General features: G+C 45.7%; 1 protein-coding gene across 2 annotated transcripts in view; it reads right to left on the bottom strand.

Moving 5' to 3' along the window:
- The window catches only part of PARP3 (poly(ADP-ribose) polymerase family member 3), a 31,060-nt gene extending 8,734 nt beyond the window's left edge, over positions 1–22,326 (bottom strand). The window contains exons 1-6 of one of the 2 annotated variants that reach the window (XM_015417731.1): positions 22,070–22,326; positions 17,212–17,423; positions 16,294–16,419; positions 3,536–3,727; positions 2,498–2,633; positions 1,773–1,999 (exon numbers count right to left, since the gene is read on the bottom strand). In XM_015417731.1, coding sequence (XP_015273217.1) covers positions 1,773–1,999; positions 2,498–2,633; positions 3,536–3,727; positions 16,294–16,419; positions 17,212–17,400 — 870 coding nt within the window. In that variant the 5' untranslated portion in view covers positions 17,401–17,423; positions 22,070–22,326. The other variant, XM_015417732.1, reaches the window with a different exon arrangement.
- Between the last annotated feature and the right edge of the window lie 408 nt (positions 22,327–22,734).

Below are 22,734 nucleotides of genomic sequence, written 5' to 3'. Positions count from 1 at the left end.
GAATTGGACCCCCTAGTTCAATGTTCCTGAAACATGGCGTGTGCCTTGGGGAGAGGTTCCAGCAGCTACCCTGCAATTTTGGAGCCTCTCCCTCAAACCCCCTCCCCTCCAGCCCCCAGAATATACCCCATGTTTTCGCCATTGACTTCAATGGCCCATAGGATATAATGGGGCCGAACTGTGGGAAGCTGATTCAGATCAGAGAATCTGATTCGGCCCGCAGCAGCCTGAAAGGGACCCGAATGGGCAATTTTCGGGGGTGCATTCGGTTCACACGAACCGAATACACATCCCTCCAGCAGCCGGCTTGCTCGGGCTCTCTGCAGCTGCGGGGATCCTGAACAAGCCAAGGGAAGGGAAGGTGGTTTAAACAGAATGGATCCCAGGTGCTTCTGCCTGTCAGAGGGGCTGGTGCACACTTCCGGTGATGTCAGGGGGTATGGCATATGCTAATACGTTATGCTAATGAGCGCCTGCAGCTCTTTTTCTACGAAATGACCCCTGACTACATCTAAACAAGTCTAGGAGAAAGTGCTGAAATAAGGGCATAAGAACACCACAAAGGGGGAGGAGGACTGAGGAAAAAATCTTTGTTGGAGAATTTGAGGGCAAGGAGATGACCAGTTAAGAGAATTAGATTGAGCTGAAAGAAACTGCTTTCTTTTAGAATCTGCCAGGACAGAGAACAGTTGAATTAGCTTTAGCTGGACGTATTTTCCCTTCTTGTTTTCTTAGCCCAAATGCATATATATATAAGCTGTTAAGCAGTATACAGCATGTGTATATTAAACACACCGTATACTGCTTAACAACTTTTTTAAAAAGTATATGACATGTAAGAACTTGAGTTGGTTGCCTATGGCAGCACTTTGGCCTCTGAAGCTTTGCTTGCCACACGCCCACATCTAAAGCCACCCTACTCTACCTGGCAGTTGTGAGCTGGCTAGGTCCCACAAGAAACTTTCAAGGTTACACAGAAAAGGCTGCAGCGTGGAGGCAGCCAAGGGGAAAACAGACTTCCTCGTGGCAGTGCTAAAAGGCCACTGGAGACCAGAAGTCTAAAGCACTGCAGAAGCTGTTTGGGCTTGCCTTCCCTCCCTCTCATGGTGTAGATTACTGCCCAGCTTGCGACAGCTATCATAACCCATAGAAAAACAGAAGGCTCAGTAAGCTGAATCTATGGCCACTGGGACTCCTTCCGAAAGGGGTCCTCTAACCACATCAGAAACAGGCCCCTGATGCCTACCATCCTCTTTCTCCCCCCCAGGACCATTGAACATCTTTGGAGCCCAAACAAAAATTAGCTGTTCAGGGCACAGTGTAACTCTCTGCTGTAAGTGAGGACAGTTTTACTAATAAGCAGATAGGACCAGTGTTTTGCCTCAAACAATTTTGACAGCGTTTCCTGGTACTGAGGTTCCATTTGCTTGAACAGTGCATGGGGCCCCAATTTTAATTCAATGTAAGGCTAGTAAGGTAAGGAGCTTCCCCTTGTGACCCTGCACAAGCTCAACATCTCATTTAAGCTGTTCTGCTAGCCATGCAAAGCAGCAATGTGTGCTTCTTTTGCATGCCAGAGCCTTTGTGGAGAACCATACCAACATACAACCTAAGCATGCATAGCTCTTTGCATGAGACACAGTGTAAGCACGAGGTCCCCCTGAGTTAGTTTAAATCAAGCCTTAGTCGGTTCCCAAGACTCCTTACCAACAGCATGTGGTCCCCCTGGGTTAGTTTAAATCAAGCCTTAGCCAGTTCCCAAGACTCCTTACCAACAGCATGTCCTTCTTGGCTTGGATGACCTCCTGGGTGGTGATGGATGGAGGCCGAGCACGGCCAAAGTTGTGGGGGATGATGGTATAGAAACGAGAGGAGAGCTCTTCCAGCACCTTCTGGGATGGCGGCTGCTTCTGCATGGCTGTCTCGAGGGCCTCCAGAGCTTCGAAGCCTTTGGCAATCTGCTGCTTGCTCAGCTTCCCCAGGGGCATTTTCTTCACATCTGACAGGACACAAAATGAAACACGGGAATTTGGAATGCATTGATATGACTACTTTGATGAACTTCACAAAGTCAGAGGCTTTGGGCCACTTGGATTAGAAACTATTCCAAGTTACTACAGATCAGAGGCTTTGGACCACTTGGATTAGAAACTATTCCAAGTTAAGGGTCTACTGAAGCCTTTCGCTTTCTAGCAGAAGAATTCCTTATTATTCCCAGACCTAAGCTGCTACCAGTTACTCTGGCTTGACCCCACTGAAACTGTACAGATCACAATTCTGCAACAGCGCTAAGGTTGGTAAAAGGTAAAACCTCGTGAAGCAGATGCTACTGAATGACAAGTTGGTCTTGGCCTGATACCAAGTTCAGGTGACATAAGACATGGTGCCCTCCATTTCTTCTGCATAACTAGACAGAGCCCCGGTCTTGGCCTGATACCAAGTTCAGGTGCCCTCTATTTCTTCTGCATAACTAGACAGAGCCCCCTCCACTCTTTACCTATATTCATGGTTTGCATGGCTTCTTTAAACATGTCATTGCTGAAGATGAGTGAGACCAGCTCCTGGGTAGCTTTGTTTAGGGTGCAGGGTCGTATCTTCTGCTTGGATAGCTTCACTCCGTCTACAGCGTCCACCTTGGAGACAGGAAACAGCTGATCTAAGCCTGAATTCACACACAATGACATTCCTTCCAACTGGGACAGGATTGCAACCTATGCACACTTATCTGGGAGCAAGCCCCACTGGACACTTCTGCGTACATAAGCATAGGCCTAGGTTGCCCATGCATATCCTGGGTCCCATCCATTTCACAAATCACGGTTCAGTTGGCATCTGTGCGTTCACATGCATGTGGAGTTCAGAAACCAGCAGGGGACCTCCTAAAGGGTTACTGCAGTGATCATGTCATTGCCAAAGCACAAGAGTGTTTCCAGATCCTTGAGAGAAGATTTAGGGCACTGCAGGGTAACCAGATTGAAATCAACTGACTTCTTGGGGATCAGTGGGGAACAGTGGCCAAACCACTGTTCAAGGCCAGCTGCTCAGTCACTAGTCTACCCATACAGTGCAGCACTCAGGAATCTGTCAGCTGACCTTCCAAATGAGGCCCCCCCCCCCCACGTCTGCTCACAAGGATAAAGATTACATTGGTGCGTGTATGTGTGCGCGCTGAGAGAGCTCCCAACTCCCTCTGGGATGTTTCAAGTCCCTTCCATTCCCTTTCATTTAAAAAAAAAAGTTTATAGCACATATACTTCTAAAGATCCATGGGAAGATGTACACTACTCTACCTAATTGTACATTAAGAGGTAAATCTCCTGGCTTAGAGCATTCTGGTCACTGAATGCCATGGCACAGGGATGACTGAACAGGAGTTAGCTGCTCTCTTTTACTTTTATTAAAATTATACAATATGTTGAGTAACTGAGATTTATATCCATTAGACTACATATATTTAGGCTTTTGCTAGTCTGCTTTGCAATGCCCTTTCTTCCTTAGCAGACGTTTGTCCCAGGTGTATCCCTTGGTCATTTACCTTCACTGTCACCTCTTGTTCCTCTTCATCCCCTTGTTGCACTTCAATCAAAGTATACTTGCCACCATAGGCTACAAAGTTCTCCCGGTCAGCCCAACTGTTCTTCGTCTTATCCCGAAACTTCTTCTCAAAGTCCTTCTTGGCAGCTTCCAAGGAAGGAAAGCTGCTGAGTTTTGACTGTCCCGACTCCCCCTAAAACCGACAGTGGGAAATAAAAACACAGACCGCCAAGTGTATTGTAATTCATTCCTATGTTTTGTATATCTCGTTGCTTCCGTTTCTTCTATAATAAAAAAGTGAGTATCCAGACCGGCAACGCTCTCAATTTTCCTTATGGCTAAGGCTATTCTTGCTCGCGACACAGTAGGGTTGCCAACAGAGAGCTTCACATCCCAGCATGCAGTTCTCCAATTAAGGAAGACATCCTGCTGCTCTTGAATGCTGGAAGGTACCACAATATTTATGTAGGGTGCACATCTCCATTAACCTCCAGGCTGGTTCCTGAGGCATCAATTCCAGTCAACATGACTCAAGCCAGTGTAGATACCTAATAAAGGTAAAGGTAAAGGTTCCCTTGCTCGAAAGCCAGTCGAATCCGACTCTAGGGTTGCAGTGCTCATCTCCGTTTCAAAGCCGAAGAGCCAGCGCTGTCGGAAGACGTTTCCGTGGTCATGTGGCCGGCGTGACTAAACACCAAGGTGCACGGAACACTGTTACCTTCCCACCAAAGTGGTACCTATTTATCTACTTGCAATTTCTTGCTTTCGAACTGCTAGGTTGGCAGGAGCTGGAACTAGAGACGGGAGCTCACTCCATCATGCGGCACATTCTGGTCTCGAACTGCTCAACTACCGACCTTCCACAGCCTGCAGTTCAGCGTCTTAACCACTTGAGCCACCGCAGCTCCAGATACCTAATAGCCAACCGTAATATCTAATAACCAACCACCGTTCATTAAAACATATGCCAAGTTAAGCCTATTGGTCCACCTTAACTCAACATTATTGTCTCTAACTAGAAGTGTCTTTCCAGGGTCTCAGGCAGAGAAGGGTCTTTCTCCACACACCTGCTATCTGAGATCATTTCATCAGAAATACCAATTTAACTCCGAACCATCTAAATTTAAAGCAGGAACCCTACCTCTGGTGCCTCCTCACTCAGACTGCCTAATACCCCAGAGTTCAGCCTCGGGCTGTAGCTACTTGCATCTGAATGAGAGTGTACAGTCGTGATTACCACTTACCAGGCAACCTTTCCCGGATTCATCTGACTTAGTCCAATCTCTTCAACTGGACCTGCTATTTCACCAGTGACTTCTGCTGAATTTTAAGAGGGTTTTCCCCCTCCTGGATGTTTAATTCTTCTGTTTTTAGAACTCTGTTCTTCTATGGTTTTGTTGGGGCTGTTTACCTAGTTATCTAAGGGGAAGGCAGGCTTATACATGCTATAAATAAAATAAAATATGAATGTACCATCTCTTTGGAATGGAGATTATCTATCCCCCACCCACTCAATATTTGAATGCAGTCAGAGATCTAAAGTTCTCTTTTAGTTCAGAAGCATTAGCTTCCAGAACTCCACATCAATCTACATCTCCTTACCAAGGCCTGTTGTAAAGCCACTCTTAGAAGTTGCACAAGTATCGTAAACCAGACGAGAGTATCCATCTGTTGCTCTGAAAGTTATGCTGCCACCACCAAAGCCTTTCTAGATGCTCAGGCACTCTAAAGACCTGGCAAAAGATACAGTCTATGACTGAACCTCTAAAACACTCCAATGTCCTTTTCATTTCAGAGCCCTTTAGAGTACCAGCTGTCGACCCCAAGTATGAAACAGACTTGAATCAAGAAGTGGGAGGGGGGGTGTTTGCTGGAATCCCATAAGAACATAAGAGAAGCCAATGTTGGATCAGGCTAATGGCCCATCTAGTCCAACACTCTGTCACACAGTGGCCAAAAATACCAGGTGCCATCAGGAGGTCCAGCAGTGGGGCCAGGACACTAGAAGCCCTCCCACTGTTGTCCCCCCACCCCCAAGCACCAAGAATACAGAACATCACTTGCCCCAGCCTGAGAGTCCCTATCTATACCTTGTGGCTAATAGCCACTGATGGACTTCTGTTCCCTCTTGAAGCCGTCCATGCTTGTAGCCGCCGCCACCTCCTGTGGCAGTGAATTCCATGTGTTAATCACTCTTTGGGTGAAGAAGTACTTCCTTTTATCTGTTCTAACAATTTCATCGAGTGCCCACGAGTTCTTGTATTGTGAGAAAGGGAGAAAAGTACCTCTTTTACCTGCTGTATCCCATGCATAATCTTATAAACCTCGACCATGTCACCCCTCAGCCGTCACTTCTCCAGCTAAAGAGCCCCAAGTGTTTTAAACTTTCTTCATAGGGAAAGTGTTCCAACCAGTGTTCCCTCTAAGCTGAGTCAGTGTGAGCTAGCTCAGTTTTTTAGCCTCTGGCTCACACATTTTTGTCTTAGTTTAGGAAGGATGGCTCCAGAGCAAGCTAATTTATGCAGCGGCCAAATCACTCGCTCACAACTTTAATGCCGACAGCTCACAAGGTAGAATTTTTGCTCATGAGACTCCACAGCTTAGAGGGAGCATTGATTCCAACCCTTTTATCATTCTAGTTGCCCTTTTCTGCACTTTTTCCAGTGCTATAACATCCTTTTTGAGGTCTGGTGACCAGAACTGTACACAGTACTCCAAATGAGGTTGCACCATTGATTTATACAGGGGCATTATGATACTGGCAGAACAAACCATGCTTAAAAATGAAAACTGTTAATTGAAAAACAAACTGGCACCACACAGAAGCAAGTAACCTGGACATGCACTGCAGTAGGGTAGATTTTGCTTAAGTTACAAAACTCAAAGAACTCAGGTGTTTATGTGAAAATACAAAGTCCTGGATTGCAAGCATCTGCCCTAACAATCATATACCATGCAAGTCTCTCACAAAGTGCCAGGCAAGGCCCTTCCTAAGGATTCTTGGCTTTCAAGATGAAATACAACTCCCCTGCAACCTACTGGTCCTTAAGCTGATTTGTATCTTCCCCCCTGCCAAATTTAGGTAATTAAAAACAATTCTTCCCTACCAATTCCTCCACTGGAGCAGCTAAAGTTAAAGATTATACATGAGTGGGTTCTCTTGATGTTTGAGCAAATATGAATTGTAAAACAGAGGGTACTTGCAGACAGGAAATTTAATTTAGACCCTTAGCAACAGGGTCGGAAATACACATATTTATCACACAGATGTCTCAGAGAGAGTTTTACACACACAAAAATAAAGGAAAGGGGGGGGGGAAGAGTATTTCAAAGGTGCACTACAAATAAGTCAGACCTGATTAGTGCAACACAGTTCTTGTATCATGTGCCACTATATAATGCCCTCAACACTTCTGGCCTGGAATTGCTGCAGATGATTGGTAGGATCCAGGATATATCAAAGGAAGCCATGGTCAGCTGCAATCATCCTGCTTTCCCCTCCCACAAACAGTCCCTTCTGACCCCAGGAAAGTTTATTTCCAGGGCTCCAGACTTGTGTGGAGTAACGGCCATGCACAGTAGTGGTTGCAATCAAAAGAGAGCAGGAGCAAAACTGCGCTTCCCACATCTTTCATCATCCTCTTCCTCACCAGAGCCCCCATCCTTTTTATGCATTGTCCCTCAACCTTAACGTTTCTCAGATGGGGAGGTGGTTTGTAATAAGAAGGGAGACAAACGATGGGGTCTTCAGGAGCCCTTTCCATCTCCCACTTTAGATGAAGCCCTTCTCAAGAAGACTGAAAATTCCGTCTCCAAAGATCCTCCGACTGCCAGGACTTCAATAAGATAGATGGACTCTCTGGATTACGACACTGAGGCTCAGCCCACTAGACTGGACTGGAGCACAATTAATTGACCACTAGAATGTGGGTTCTGCTTCCTCCCGACACAATCTGTGAGGACAGGCGACGTGCATTCACTGATACAATAATCACTGCCGTCGCTGTCACAAGCAAGTGAGACTGGTGGAGTCTTTATGCCTCCCCTTATACTCAGCATCTCTTTGCCTGGTCCAGCTTTATTTCATTCAAGAGAACTCAACCCTTGTGTATATATTTAGCCAAATAAGGCTGATTGTTGGAACTGCAAGTTGCTTACACTTCAGCCATTACAGAGTTAAATGTTGTTTGTTAGCAAACAGGATGTTACGTTATATAATGTATTCAACAGCGGGAAAAGTTTGTGGGAGTTGTTTATCCTAATGAAGTGACCTGTCACCTTTGTATTGCTCAACTAACATCTTGTTTGTAGAAATGCTTTGATCTAGCATTAATGTATTCACACGTTTACGGCCCTTTGTGTGAACCAAAGAGGTAGTTCTCTTCTAGAAGCCAAGAGAGATAGAAACATGTAGCTGTTAGCATATATTACTGAGAGTAACTGCAAGCATGTAACTTTTTATTTGATTTATTTTATCCAAAGTACCATACCCGTGTTTTATTTTGTTTTTATAGTAAAGATATTTTTCTTTTACTAAGTGTGGCTCTGTGTTTGCAAAACAACCATCGACCTTGAATCAAGAATCCCAACACCGATGCAGAGTTTTTAAAAAGCCATGCAGCTCTGTAGATATGCAAGCTGTACTGACAGAGCATAACAGGGCACATCTAATGAGAAAGTGTTTTTTTTTAAACTTGATTTGAGAAAGAACAGACAAGTGAACCCTGCATGAAGACACCCCAGAAAGTGGCTCCCTGAGTCAACTAGCTGCTGACCAGCAAATAAAGAAGTCTAAAAGGCAAGAAGAGAATCCTTTTTTTTTTAGCATGAGCCCAGTTTTCTGGAAAGCCATAGGATTGTGTAACCAGATTGTCTCCTCCAGAATGCCAAACTACAATATAATTAACATAAAAAGGTAAAGGTTTCCCTTGCTCGAAAGCTAATCGAATCCAACTGTAGGGGGCGGTGCTCATCTCTGTTTCCAAGCCAAAGAGTCAGCACTGTCTGAAGGCTTCTCCATGGTCATGTGGCCGGCATGACTAAACGCTGAGGTGCATGGAACGCTGTTTCCTTCCCACCGAAGTGGTCCCTACTTATCTACTTGCAATTTCTTGTTTTCGAACTGTTACATTGGCAGGAGCTGGGGCCAGAGATGGGAGCTCACTCTGTCACATGTCACTAGGGTCTTGAACTGCCGAGCTACAGACCTTATGGTCTACAGTTCAGCCTCTTAACCTCTGAGCCACCACGGCCCCATTATAATTAACATAGGCCCTAATTAATCCACTGCTTCTTTGATTTAGCGGGAAGTCATCAGTACCTGGTTAACAGCAACCTGAATACAAATCACCCTGCAATTTTGCTTTAGCCCTGGACACCCAAAGAAGCATTCTGTATAACCCAAAAGCTTGCTTCCTGGCATTTTAAACACAAGTTGAGTTGTTAAAGCTCTGTGTTTTAGAGCTCCAGGAAATATCATATAACAGAAAATGCACAGAACTTGTTCAACTGTACACTAAAAATCACAGTTTACTGGTCATCCACAGAATGATCTCTGGATTTGCATTACATCTCCTCCTGCATTGAATGAATGAATTGCAATTGACATACTAGAACGGTCATAGCAGCTTTTGGCTTGAAGTAAGGGAAAGCTACCTGGAAACTTCTCCTCCTTGCCCTGGCCTGTGGAGAGAGGAAGCGCTCGATCCCCCCCTCCCTGAAAGAATGCATGGGTACAGGGGTGGTGCAGGAGGGTGTCCACTTGCAAAACAAGGAGGGAAGGACATACGCTGATGAAGAAAAGAGAAGAAAGGACACACCGCAGCTGATGGTTCAATGCAATTCACATTTCATTTTCTCAAATGTAACGATCCTGCCAGGGTATGACCAAGTATTCCAGGAAACGAACTCCTTATGAAACTCGAGCCTTAGAGGAGGAAGACAACTGGCAGACACTAGCTGTCAGCCCAGACTAACCTGAGGTGAACCCAGATCATCATAAGAAGAAAGCATAAGAAAGATCTGTGGCTGTGCTGCAGACAATGCTTTAGATAGACCCTCCCAAGCCAGCACTGCTCGAGCAGAGCACAACTGGCCTAAGATGAGGGTTGTCTTTGCAATTAAATGCAAAGGAAATCCAAGTCGACAGATTAAACCATCTGGAAATAAACAGCCAGAACATAAGCCAGTACTAAAAAATTTCCATCCCTTCAAGCATCAAGATACAGTGCAAATAGCCAAGCAACACGGCTCATGCAGAAAGCCCTGGCACAAAAGCAAAGTCATGTGAACAAAAGCTCCAAACCCACGCCCTTGTCTGGAATACTGTACAATCTCACAAGATAGATTCAAGGATTGGTCTGAAGCAGCAGGACTCAAACTTTAATCTCACAAGTGTTTAATGCAGATGTTTTATGAGGAAACAAGCATGTGAGTTTCTGGGGTGGAAGAAAAGGTAAGCACACTATGCACATGATAGTGCTGTTGTACCTAACAAATGCCACCGTTTAAGAAAAGAGTCAGTCTATTGGGAAGTGGCTCAACAGCTTTGTACTTTAAGGACACTGTCACCTGCCCACCAGAAGCCAGAATATTATTTAGTAACATACAAGTGACAAATAAAACAACACCAGAATTTTATTGTAGATTTCATCTTTGGACTGCTTTTTTACTCCAGGCAATATAGTGCATTTGGATTTAAAAGTCCCTTGAGTTTTTGCAAAGGACATCTGATCCAAAGGAGCACTGAAGTGAAGTATGACAGTGGTTCATTGGCTGGCACAAGCAATAGGCTTTCGTTGGAGAACATTTACCGTACCACAAAGTGAAATGCCAACCATGTTGGTGACAGATAATGATAGACACATACATTGGCATTCTAACATCTTGTGTTCAACGTTTGAGTATTTTGAAGCACTGAATTCCGCTGCCATAAACACTGACTTGCTTAGTGACAACTGGAATTTTGAACTGGGCTTGGGGAAGTGAACATACCCCAAATACAATTTTAATACATTTCCCCCAGGTTTTCCAAAGGAGATACAGTTTGTTATTTATTTATTTAAATTTCTATCCCGCCTTCCCCATGAATGGACTCAGGGCGGCTAACAAGCAAGGGCACCATGTGCCAATACATAAAACCAAGTAAAACAAGATAAAATCGAATAAGCATCAACATTACATAAAGTGCTCAGTACTGTTGTTCTTAAATTAAGACAAGATGGTGTCCAGTAGATGTTGCCTCCATCCCCGTACAACGGTACTGATCTACTGTGCCACTGAGATGCAATCGTCCTAGGGCCACTCCATTCCCAGTTATCAACCGGGTTCGTTGGTGATGGTGGTAGTGGCGGCTCCTAATCGAAAGCCTGGCGGAAGAGCTCCGTCTTGCATACCTCCGGACAATATTATCCTATGCCCTCCAGGAACACTGCTGTATAGATGGTAAAACAGCTTACCAAGAAACAGATCTATTTCCTGGAAAGCCTGAGAACACAGGAGTTGCTACCAAAAAATGACAAAAACTCCCAATTTCAAGTATAGGCTAATGGAGTCTGAAGGAGCTGGAATTGAGAGGGCCATGGGGCCATAGTAGATAGCTCAATGAAAGTGTCAACCCAGTGTGCTGCAGCAGTGAAAAAGGCAAGCTCTGTGTTAGAGATTATTAGGAAAGGGATTGAAAATAAAATGCCTGATATTATAATACCCTTTATGATACAGAGGCTTGCAATGGCAAACAACCTCTGAATGTCTCTTGCCTTGAAAACCCCATGGGGTCGCCATAAAACAGCTGTGACTTGACAAACAAAAACATAAATCTATGATGTGACCTCATTTGGAATACCGTGTACAGTTCTGGTCACTATATCTCAAAAAGGACGTTGTAGAGCTGGGAAAAGTACAGAGGAGGGCAACCAAGATGATTAGGGGGTTGGAGCACCTTCCCTGTGTGTAAAGACTAAAGGGTCTGAGGCTTTTCAGTTTAGAAAAGAAACAACTAAAGGGGGGGGCATGATCGAGGTTTATAAAATTATGCATGGGGTGTAGAGAACTGACAAAGAGAACTTTTTTCTCCCTCTCCTTGAGGGCATTCAATGAAGCTCATGGGCAGTAGATTCAGGATGGACAAATGGAAACACTTTACACAGCGAGTGATTAAAATGCAGAATTTGCTGCCGGACGATGTAGTGATGGCAACAGACACAGACAGCTTTAGAATTAGACAGATTCATGGAAGATAGGTCTGTCAGTGGTCTAACAGTGGCTCCTAGCCATGGTAACTAAAGAGAACCTCCATGTTTAGAGGCATGAATCCCAATGCCAGGAGGCAACATCAGGGGAAGGTCTCAGCCTCTATGCACTGTTGTTGGCCCTCCAGAGCCACAACATGGCTGCTGTGTCAGACAGGATGCTGGACTAGATGGATGATTGGTCTGATCCAGCAGGACTCTTCTCATGTTCTTGTGTACTAATAAAGCTAGCTACGACCATTAGGAGGCATCTTGCCACTAAACTTTTCGACTATATCACTGCAAGTATTTGGTCAACATGGGACTGGCCATTTGTTCAAGAGCCATGAATAGAGAAATATTCACACTAGTAATGGGGTGTCTGAAAAGGAGTTTTGTACTCTCAGCTACCATTTTCCTTGCATTTTCCCCCTGCCACTGACGGCCTTTTTGATGGCTTTTTCTAAAAATCAGTAATTGCTATTGCACTATGTCATAGTGAAGTTATAACAAACTTTCATCAGGGTCTACTGGTTCCTCTGAATTCCCAGCTTGCATTAAAACAAAAAAAAGAACCATCTTAAACTATTTTCATTGCCTTTCCCCTCATACCTCCACAATGAGACTTTTGCTAGACACTTATGCTTTTTTTTTTTTAACTCAGAGGAACTAGCAGACTGTGGCAATAGAGCACTATAGTGTCATTGCAATGTAGTGCAATAACAGTTGTCATTTTTTTTAAAAAGCCCTTTGATGCTGTGGGGGTGTGGAACAAGGGAAATGGAGCAAAGTGGGCAGGGTTTTCTAAAATGTGCATCTTCCCCTCCAGATGGCTTAGTAATGCACGTTGACTATGTTCTCTATGGAAGGAACATACCAAATCTGGTTTGAGAAAGCATTTAGAAAACAGGGAAATCCAGCAAATGGAGAAAGGATGATGTTGTGTGGAGGTTTCCTCTTCCAAACTCCTTGTCCAAGGTAAAAAATAAAATAATAAAACCTGCTACAGTCTGGAAGCCAAGGAAGGAAAAAATCTCCATGAGGAGACAGTCACTGGTCTGAGAGTTTAGTATTTTCTGCAAGCACACTATGAACCTTTAATCCATAACTGGACAACGGACTTGGGTGATTTGTCCAGTGACTATTGCTAATCTACATTTTGCCTGGCTGGCTGTATAGATTTTTTATTAATAGAATCCATGGCCAACAGGAGGGAGAAATGTGTGGGCTTTATATTAGCTCAGATACCTAATCATCTGAGTGAATCTGCTTCACACAACATGCCTTAGAAACCACCAAGTGAGAGATTTCCACACTGTGGCTATAAACCTGTTGCCCTGCAGTGAGTATACAGGGCTGGAGCAACTATGCATTAAGTGTTATCAAGGGAACCTACAAGACTGTGCCTCTACTAACACCTGTGCCGGATACACAGCTGCAGCTAAACACACAGAGAGTTCATGAACATATTTGCAAGCACAATTGGCATCAAAGTGTTTACAGTCATGTAAGCAGTTTTACAACAAGCTGTGGACGACAAATGGGAAATCCTACCCCCCCACTTCCAGGAACCTGAGCAGGCTGATTTCTCCTCCTGCTCTCCTTTTTAAAAAAAAATGTTGTCCAGCAGCTCTTAACATTTCATCCTTTTTGGAGCATTTTTGATCCTCTGGCCATTTTAAGTTTTCCCATCTGATTAATTTACGAAGTCGCATCTTTCTCCTTACCCAGGGAATTCCCCAAGTATGGAGAGACTTTATGAGCAGCCCAGTACCTGCCATCAAACCTCCATTCTGTTGGCCCTTCTCTTTTCTCCTCTACTTTGTTCCACAACAAGCTAGTGTCACACTCACATGAAACCTACAAAACATTTTTGAGCCATTTGCAGCAGAAAGCGTGAGAACAGGCAGAAAGGGGGCATGACCTGAGTACAACCAGTCGGACCTTTCATAACTTGCTAGAAATGACACCCCTAAGAAACAAGGCTTTTACGCTAGTAATAAGAACTTCTTGGCAATTAATCATCTTGGCACAACAGGGTTTGCTTCTCTGATGACTGGACAGCTGCTCTCTACTTCCCATATTCCCATAAACATTTGGAGGTGGTCTTGATTACATAAGCCAAGAGCTCACCCTGCCACAAGACTTCCTTACTTTATGTCAACTGGAGAAGTTCCTGCAACATGGTAACTTCCTTAGTCACGCATCCTTCTTCCAACTCCTTCCATATGTCCTTGGATGCCAGCTACACTCATCATGCAGCCATCTGTTGGCTATCCCACCACTTAGGGTGGTCCGTCTGGCACTGACCAGAGTCCATGTCTTTCCCACCATGGCTCTGCTCTGTGGAATGGGCTCCCTGAAGAGGTGAGAGGGGCCCCTGCCTTGGCTTGCCTGTCTGCCTGGGCTTTTGAGAGAGGTGGCAAGCTTCTTTTAAGGGTGGAGAGATTTGGGGTTTATTTCATTTTCTTGCTTTTAAACTTGTTCACGTTCGGGTCCACCCCACCTATGGCCCCTGCTCTCCTTCAGCACCTTCCAGGCTGGAGTATATTTCTCAGAATGTCTGGAATACCATGGCAAGGGGGGACCTGTGGGGACTTGTGAAAGCATTCCCATCTCCTCTAAGGATGGCAGAGCTGGACGAAACTGAACATGTTTTTAGCTACTATCGTGAGCCACCATAATCTCCAAAGAAAGGGAGGATATAAGTGTTTTAATAAATAAATAAATTCAGCCACCCAAGGAGTTCCTCTTTAAGTTCACTTAGATTCTCTTCCCCTTTCAATTCAGAGTACTATAACTGATGCAGGGTGCTTCCTCAAGTTCTGCTCTGCTCCAGCCATCTGGTCCTGCTGGGTACCCAGCATTTTGGCTCCCTTGCTGTACTCAGTTCTCTCTTACATAGTAAAGGTAAAGGTAAAGGTTCCCTTGCTCGAAAGCCAGTCGAATCCGACTCTAGGGTTGCGGTGCTCATCTCCGTTTCAAAGCCGAAGAGCCAGCACTGTCCGAGGACGTTTCCGTGGTCATGTGGCCGGCATGACTAAACACCAAGGTGCACGGAACGCTGTTACCTTCCCACCAAAGTGGTACCTATTTATCTACTTGCAATTTCTTGCTGCTAGGTTGGCAGGAGCTGGAACTAGAGACGGGAGCTCACTCCGTCTTGCGGCACACTCAGGTCTTGAACTGCTGAACTACTGACCTTCCACAGCCTGCAGTTCAGCGTCTTAACCACTTGAGCCACCGCAGCTCCATTCTCTCTTACATAGGAGATTCCAAAAGGCTTCTTGCTCTCTGTTCCCCTTGGATCTCTACCTGGATTTTGTTTACTTGAGTCTCTGCTTCTAACCCCAGCATGCATTCCTTTAGACGGCTCCACACCTTACTGGTTTGTGTACTACGGAGGTCCCTTCTGGATTACTGGCTGACTAGACACTTGAGAATCTCCCCTGAAGTATCTCCACCCAGGATGAAGGTTGATAGAGGACTTTAAGCTTCTACTTTCCCCTCTTTCTCTCTCTTAAGTTCCCTACTTCCCTTCCTTAAGTGACATACATCACACAAAAGGACATACTTGGAATACTTTCTTCTCAACATGAGCATTATAATATTCAGTGTTATACTGTGCTACATTCATCTGAATGCACGAGAGCCAGTTTGGTGTAGTGGTTAGGAGCGCGGACTCTAATCTGGGAGAACTGGGTTTGATTCTCCCCTCCTCCACATGCAGTTGCTGGTATGACCTTGGCTCAGTCATAAGTTCTTTCAGAGCTGTTCTCTCAAGAGCAGTTCTCGAGAGGTCTCTCTTAGCCCCACCTACCCGACAGGGTGTCTGTTGTGGGGAGGGGAAGGGAAAGGGATTGTAAACCGCTCTTAGACTCCTTCGGGTAGTGAAGGGAGGGGTATAAATCCAATCTCTTCTTCTTAATAAAAGCTGTCCTTGGTTTTCAACATATTCCAGTCTCAGTCCTCTCTTTCAAGCTCACATAAGAGACCAAAATGATCCCTTAGTATTTGTATGTGTGTCATCTGTTATATGCTGGATGTAAAATTTAGGCCTTCTAAGAACAGGAGAAAGAGGCAGCAGAAGAAAGGGCTCTTCCTTACACTTTGTTTTCCCAGTGTGAATTCGGACCAAACTAGAAAGTGTGCCTCATTCACACAGACGGACGCCTAATTCTTGTGAGTCTTCCTGACTACATACACAACACCAGATCCTATCTGAATAGTCCTGGGGGGAAACACGGACGCACACTGCAGAGAACCAGCCATGAACAAGTTCAGGGAACACTGACTGTGAGCGGCTCCTCAAGGCCTACCTGCATTACAGTTCTGCAAACTATAGTCTTGGAAACATTACTGTAGGGTGCATAAGAAATCCTTATAGTGGCTAAAATTGTCTTCAGGATAGGCATCATGAGCCACATTAAAAGAGATGGCTGTAGCACTTTTGGAGATTCTGAGCCACCACCTGGATTAAAGAAGCAGCATTCTTGAGCCCCAGCAGTCATATGATGCAGAAGATACTCACCACCCGGCCCCAGCGGTTCCAACAGCTGTAACTCCCATTGTGCTCTATGAGTTGGATAATGTAAAATTTGTTGTTGTTGTGCCCAATGTTGGTTTGGTTTAGCATGCAGTCATAGTCCTCGCAGATCTAGAAGAATAAAGAAAGGAACCTATTGTACTCAGGGAATAGGAGGGCGCCTCTTCTAAGACACTCACACAACCATGTTGCCTTTATGCCAGATAGGGATAAGTCAGCCTGTTACCGGTGTGGACCGCAGGCTGCACTTTGACCTGTTCAGCCATGAATTTATTGGATGACTCTGAGTCAACCCCTGTATCTCAGTCTTTGTTTGACATTTCTAAAAATGGGAATACTATAATGACTCAGGAGCACTACAAGAACAAACAAGGCAAGCACCATAAAAATATTACGATTAAATACCCTAAGACAGGAATCCCCGGCACTATATCAATATTATCTTAGGCAACGAATGGAGCCCACATCAGAGACTGACGAACTCCTATTGGGGCTGGAACTTCCTATAAGACTGCACTCATCGTCACCCAGAAGGGGAGCAATGTCCAATTGACAGAGGATATCCTGAAGGAAAGAATATTTTCCAGACCTGTGCTGGGAAACCCCTAATGAGCGGGCAGGGAAAACATATGATTTAGTCAATTTTCCTTCTTCATACAGATGAAATGCAACTTGGAACTGTGTGAACAGGCCACCTAATCAAAGGCACAAGGACCCAACAGAAAAAGCTTCACGATCCAATGAATATTAATCTTAATTCCAGCCAGGGGTGCTCAGGAGATAATAGTCTCCCTTTACACTGCACGCTCTCATCCCAGGAAAAAAGGTAAGTGCTCTCTTCCCTCCACTGTGGTCAGTGCAGACTGGGTACAAGTGGCACTTCTGCCAGGGCTTCAACCTCACCTTGGCACCGCTGGTATTACACAGCTGGCAGGCAGCATCGATTTTGGCTTTGAGCTTCTCCTTGGGAGCAGCCTTCAGTGCCTCCACAGTGGAGCGGAAGCTATCTTCTTCTGGTTCAGGCTCCTCTTTCACCTTCTTGCCCTTGACTGCTGCCTGGGTTTGGGCAGGGGCCTTGCGCTTTGGGGGCATGATCTCCTTAGCAGAGTCTCAACCTATTTCCATCACAAATAAACACACAGTCAGAACTGCTGATTAGAATCACTTATTTCAGGCAGCTGAATGAACAAGGGAAAGCAAGTTAATTCTTTGCACACACTGTATCAAATCCTAAGCCAGCAGCAGGCCAGAGAATCTCAACAGATCCACCCTCCACACAGTTACACTCCGCCAAGTTCACTGAAGTAAATGGACTTAGATTGGTGGGACTCTCGTTCGAACAGCACTGTAAGGGCACCAATTGCCAAATGAAAAAGGGGTTTAGTTTAAGAGGCATGTTAGAGTAATACCAGGGGTCATTTCCTGCAGGAGCGGAGCTCCGGCAGTAAAGAGCCCAGGAGGCGGGCCCATGCAACAAGCCCCACTCCCTGCTCCCAGCAGCCCTCAGTCAGAGCAAGAAGCAGCCAGGTAAGCTGCAGAGCCGCCCCCCCCCTCCGGGACCAAAACAGTCCAGTGGCACCTTTAAGACCAGGTTTTATTCAGGTACAAGCTCTCCTTCCTCTGTGAGGACAGATCTGCATGTTCCCCCCCCCCCAATAGCTAGCAGTCCAAAACAGTCCAGTGGAGCCTGAGTGGGGGGGGTTGCCTTCTGACACACTTCCGGTGATGTCAGGGGGTGTGGCATATGCAAATAAGTTATGCTAATGAGTTATGCTAATGAGCTCCTTCGCCTCTTTTTCTACGAAATGACCCCTGAGCAATACCATAAAGAATTAAAGGTTCAAGACAGAACTACAAAGTCAATATTCCACTGGTTAGTGGGAGAGCAATCTGAGGAGTTCTGACATGGCAACCTTGTCCACTGGTTAGACCCCTTCCCACCAGAGAAGGACAGAAAGATTGGCTTAGTGTTCATGGCACATTGCTGGGGGGACTGGAAATTGTGCTTCATAACAGCAGAGATGCTAGAAAAGCCCCTGCCAGGCAGCACTTCATTGACAACTGAATATACAAACTAGATGTGCTTTGGATGTCTTTGGATGGGACTACTCAGTGGCTGAGACAGCAAAATTTCAACCAGGTTTACTCATAAGTAAGTCCCACTGTATTAGGATTGCCAAGTCCGGGTTGGGAAATACCTGGAGACTTTGGGGGTGGATTCGGGAGAGGGAGGGGTTGGGGCATGGTACAATGCCGTAGAGTCCACACTTCAAAGCAGCCATTTTCTCCAGGGGAGCTGAATCTCAGTCAGCTGGAGATCAGTTGTAAAAGCGGGAGACTGGCAACCCTACACTGTATTCAATGGGGCATACTCCTAGGGAAGGGCTCACAGGATTGTACTGCAAGAAAAAGAGAGAGAGAGAGAGAGAGACTCAATCCTGCGTGTGCACTCCTGGGGGGACCAGTTGCAAACCACTGATGTTTCAAAGAGAGCTCAGTCCCTGCTGTCCACTCAAAGTGAAAAAGAAAAAGAGCTGGTTGTAGGACTCATATTGGAAACCCACAGCCCTGCCCTGTTTCAGTGCTAGCTGCTTCTTAGTCATTTGCCTTGTTGTGTGGTTTCAATTAATCCACAGCTTTTGTGTTTAGACGTTGCTCTAACATAGCTTGACAGATTCCCAAGGAAACCAGCTTTGCTGCATCTTTATTCAAACATGCTAACTTTAGCATGATGAACCTAAGCCAGAGGCTGAAGCCTACACCCTTGGCAAACAACACAAACTTCTGCAGCATGCACAGCCAAAGGCAAAAGTGTCCCACTCTCAGTTATCTCCACCAGGTTACACAGGGTCCTAAACACTCTGGTTCCTAGTCAGCCCAGGACCAAACTTTGTGACAGGCAGGGGAATCGTGATACTTTTTCTTTTTTAAATGAAACGTGGCTGCAGGGAGCTGACAATCTGATTGCAGCAGCTGTATTAGTAGTTACGTGTGTATTTTCCGAATAGAAATCTCTTCCCCCTGAACTGCTGCTAGGCCTACAAGGGTAACAGTGGCAATAACGATATCTCCCCCTCCCCCCGCAGCAGTAGGGAGGGAATTCAGTCAGGTAAACATCATGCAGGGGATTAGTTATGCACCTTCCCCCATGTTCTGATCAATCTGCCACCTCCCCACTCCCTATCTCATTTCATTTAGAAAAAAAGATTCCAAAGGGACAGCCATGTTCTTCTATTATAGCAAAGTGGAACAGGAGCCCAGTACCACCTTAAGGACCTTACAACATTTATTCCAGTGTAAACCTTTGTGAGTCAGAGCTCACTTCATCACAGAGATAATCAATTAGATGTGCCTGATAAAGTGAGTTTTGACTCACAAACGTTTATGCAGGAATAAAATTTGTTGGTCCTTGAGGTGTCACTAGACTTCTGTTTAATCAAGAAAGAAAAACATCAGGGGATCCAATCCAGTCACAGATCTATGCAGCACACAGGTTGGTGCTCAGTCACACCACTTCAAACCTTTTTGCCTTAGGAAAGGCCCCCCCCCCCGCAATATTTCGATAGCAAAATGATTCTGAGTGTATCAGTTTGGAGCATTAATCAGATCAGGAAACCCGAAACCTTCAGTTCAAACTTTCAAGCAACTTATTTTCTTGTCACTCATAAGGAAATCTCAAAGATTGATCCTGACAGTCTAAATCTGACACAAGTCCACTGGTTTCAAATTTGTGACCATCCTATCTCCAGTATGGTGGTGAAAGTGCTGTCAAGTTGCAGCTGACTTATAGTGACCCCATAGGGTTTTTGAGGCAAGAGACGTTTGGAGATTATATGCCATTGCCTGCCTTAACACAGCAACACTGGACTTCCTTGGTGGTCCTCCCACCCAAGTACTAACCAGGGCCAAACCTGCTTAGTTTCCAACATTGGGCTAGCCTGAGCCATTTGAGTCAGGCCATCCAGGATAGGTAAAGGGCACAATTTCTACTTGCATTCTCAATGGGAACAGAATGTTCTTGCTCTGTGCTGCTATCATTTATTAACAAGAAGGGGGACCCACGATACTCGCGGGGGGGGAGTATTCCCCACAGCTCCCGGCCTGCAGAAGCAGGAGCTCCGCAGGAGGAGGAAGCGGCAGCAGGTGAGCCCAGCAGGCGGACCCATGAGGCCCTCCAAGCCTTCTCTCCCCCACCCCGCACCGGTTGCAGCGAGGCCTGAGCGGCTCACAGCCACTGGCCCGCCAAGCCTTCTCCCGCCCCCCTGCCCGGTGGCGGCGAGGAGCCCTGAAGTTCACCAAGCCTTCTCCCTCCTCCCCCCCCGGCACCGGCAGTGGAGAGGCCTGTGTGGCTCACAGCCGCTGGCCCGCCAAGGCCCCCCCCCCACAGCGGTGGTGAGACAGTTGCCAGGGCATTCTCTGCACATGTGCAGGGAATGCTCTTTTACTTTTGGGGGGATTTAAATATCCCCCATACATTTTTCAACTTTTTAGATTTTTCTGCACACCTGGGGACTGCTCCAAGTATGCAGGGAAATCTCTCTGCCCCCCTAGGTGCCCCTGATGTGTGGATTTAGATATCTGCACAGAGGGAGCATCTTGGCTATTAGATATATAGATGGTCCATGCATACATGAATCACAGCTTTTGCCTGCACTGGGAAGAGTTTGCAGCCAAATCAAAAGCAGAAATCTATGTGTATCATAAACAATGTTACGTATGTTCATTTAGTACTTGGGAATTGATTTCAGAGTACATAACAGTGGGAATGGTCTTCATTTAACTCTATTGGCATGTCTCGTCTCAAAACAACATGCCATCAAATGGTGTCAGAGCCAAAGGAAATACTGACCAGAGGATTATCCTTGTTTCCTTTCTATGATACAAACAATCTAGGGCCAAACAGGAAATAAATTTCTCAATTTATGGTACACTACAAGATTTTGAAAATGGTGAACAGAAAATGTCTATATCTGAACTCCCTGTATAAATCTGAGGAAGGGAGCTTTGGCTGTCAAAAGCTTATACTCTGGAAATGTTATTTCACTGGATATATTGCTTATCCCAGAAAGTAAAGATCTGCAGGCCACAAAAGTTACAAGCCCATAAGAACTTCGACTAGCCTACTTGCCCATATATTCTTTATTTAATCTTGTTGCATCTCACCAGCCTCACATGGCCAATCCAAACCACCTCCGTGGTCTGTTTATAAGTCTGATCAAAGAAGATCAGCAACCCTTTGGCTTCAGCAACCAACATATTTCCTGTCCGGGTTCAGTCACCCTGTGTCCTTACACTGGCTGTGCTTTCCAGGCCTGTGTACTGACCCACCCCTGGAGCTCTGGTCTGGATGAAGTGCAATAGCTGGCAACTAGGGTTACCATGTTTTGAAAAGCAAAAAAGAGATCACATTTCCCAACTAACTACTTCAAACAAGTGATCACTATGACAAATCTCATTTTAAATACCCCTACTATTTAAACTATGATAATCACTACTAACTAGGAATATTCCTAACCTTCCAACCCCAAAAGAGGGCATTTTCATCAGTTTTCTTAAAAAGAGCCCAAAAGAGGACGAACAACAGTAAAAAAGAGAGGTTACCCTACCGGCAACCCTTCGGTCCTTGGGAACGTCCCTGACTTTTCTCTGCTTTAGAGATCCGCTCCAGGATTATCGTCCCATATTTACTTATCAATTCAGCAACAATACAGAAACAGGCATCCTTTAAGAGCAGCCACCACCGGGGTAGTAGCAAATTTACCGGGGAGGGTCCGCCGTCGGCGTTGGTAGAGGAAAAGCCGGCAGCAGGGCAAGTTTGGACTAGTCGGTCCGGGCTGCAGTCTGTGCTTTCTCTTTCTCCTGCCTGCTGGTGACCTCAGCCTGCCTGCTACATAACAGTGCAGCAGCAACACGCCTCTACGGGAATGGCACCAGCACAGCCCAGAAGACAACGAATGGACAGTTTATATCGACGCTGGAACCGCGAGAGCAGATGGCCGCCGGCGCCTTCGAGATCCTGCCAAAGGGATCCCGGCAGTCCCAGCGGGAGGAGCCCTGGCCTTGCCTCGGTGCATGGAATTCGTACTTGGGTCATCCCCTGCAGAACTGTCAAAGCACATAAACCATGCCAACCCGCCTCCAGCGGATCTCGTTAGGAAATATTTTCATGTATTTGTTTTTAAGGGGAAACCTCCCCCCTGTTATCGTAACAAAAATGCCAAAGCAAATTCCCGACATTCTCAGAGCTCTTCATCAGGCTCAGTGCAAAAACTAAAAGGGGGGGGGGAGGGGGATGAAGGTACGTCTCAAAGTTTGATAGGAAAGCCTTATGCAAGCTAGAAAGCCAGCCGGGGGATCCCAGGTCTCCAAGGCAAGGCCACGCCCTTTCCCGAAGACAAACATTTTTTCCCCTTTCGGTCATTCTCT

Source organism: Gekko japonicus, unplaced genomic scaffold (assembly GCF_001447785.1).
Source record: "Gekko japonicus isolate JY-2015 unplaced genomic scaffold, Gekko_japonicus_V1.1 scaffold97, whole genome shotgun sequence".
NCBI lineage: Eukaryota > Metazoa > Chordata > Lepidosauria > Squamata > Gekkonidae > Gekko > Gekko japonicus.
This window is presented reverse-complemented; position numbering and strand designations above follow the sequence as displayed.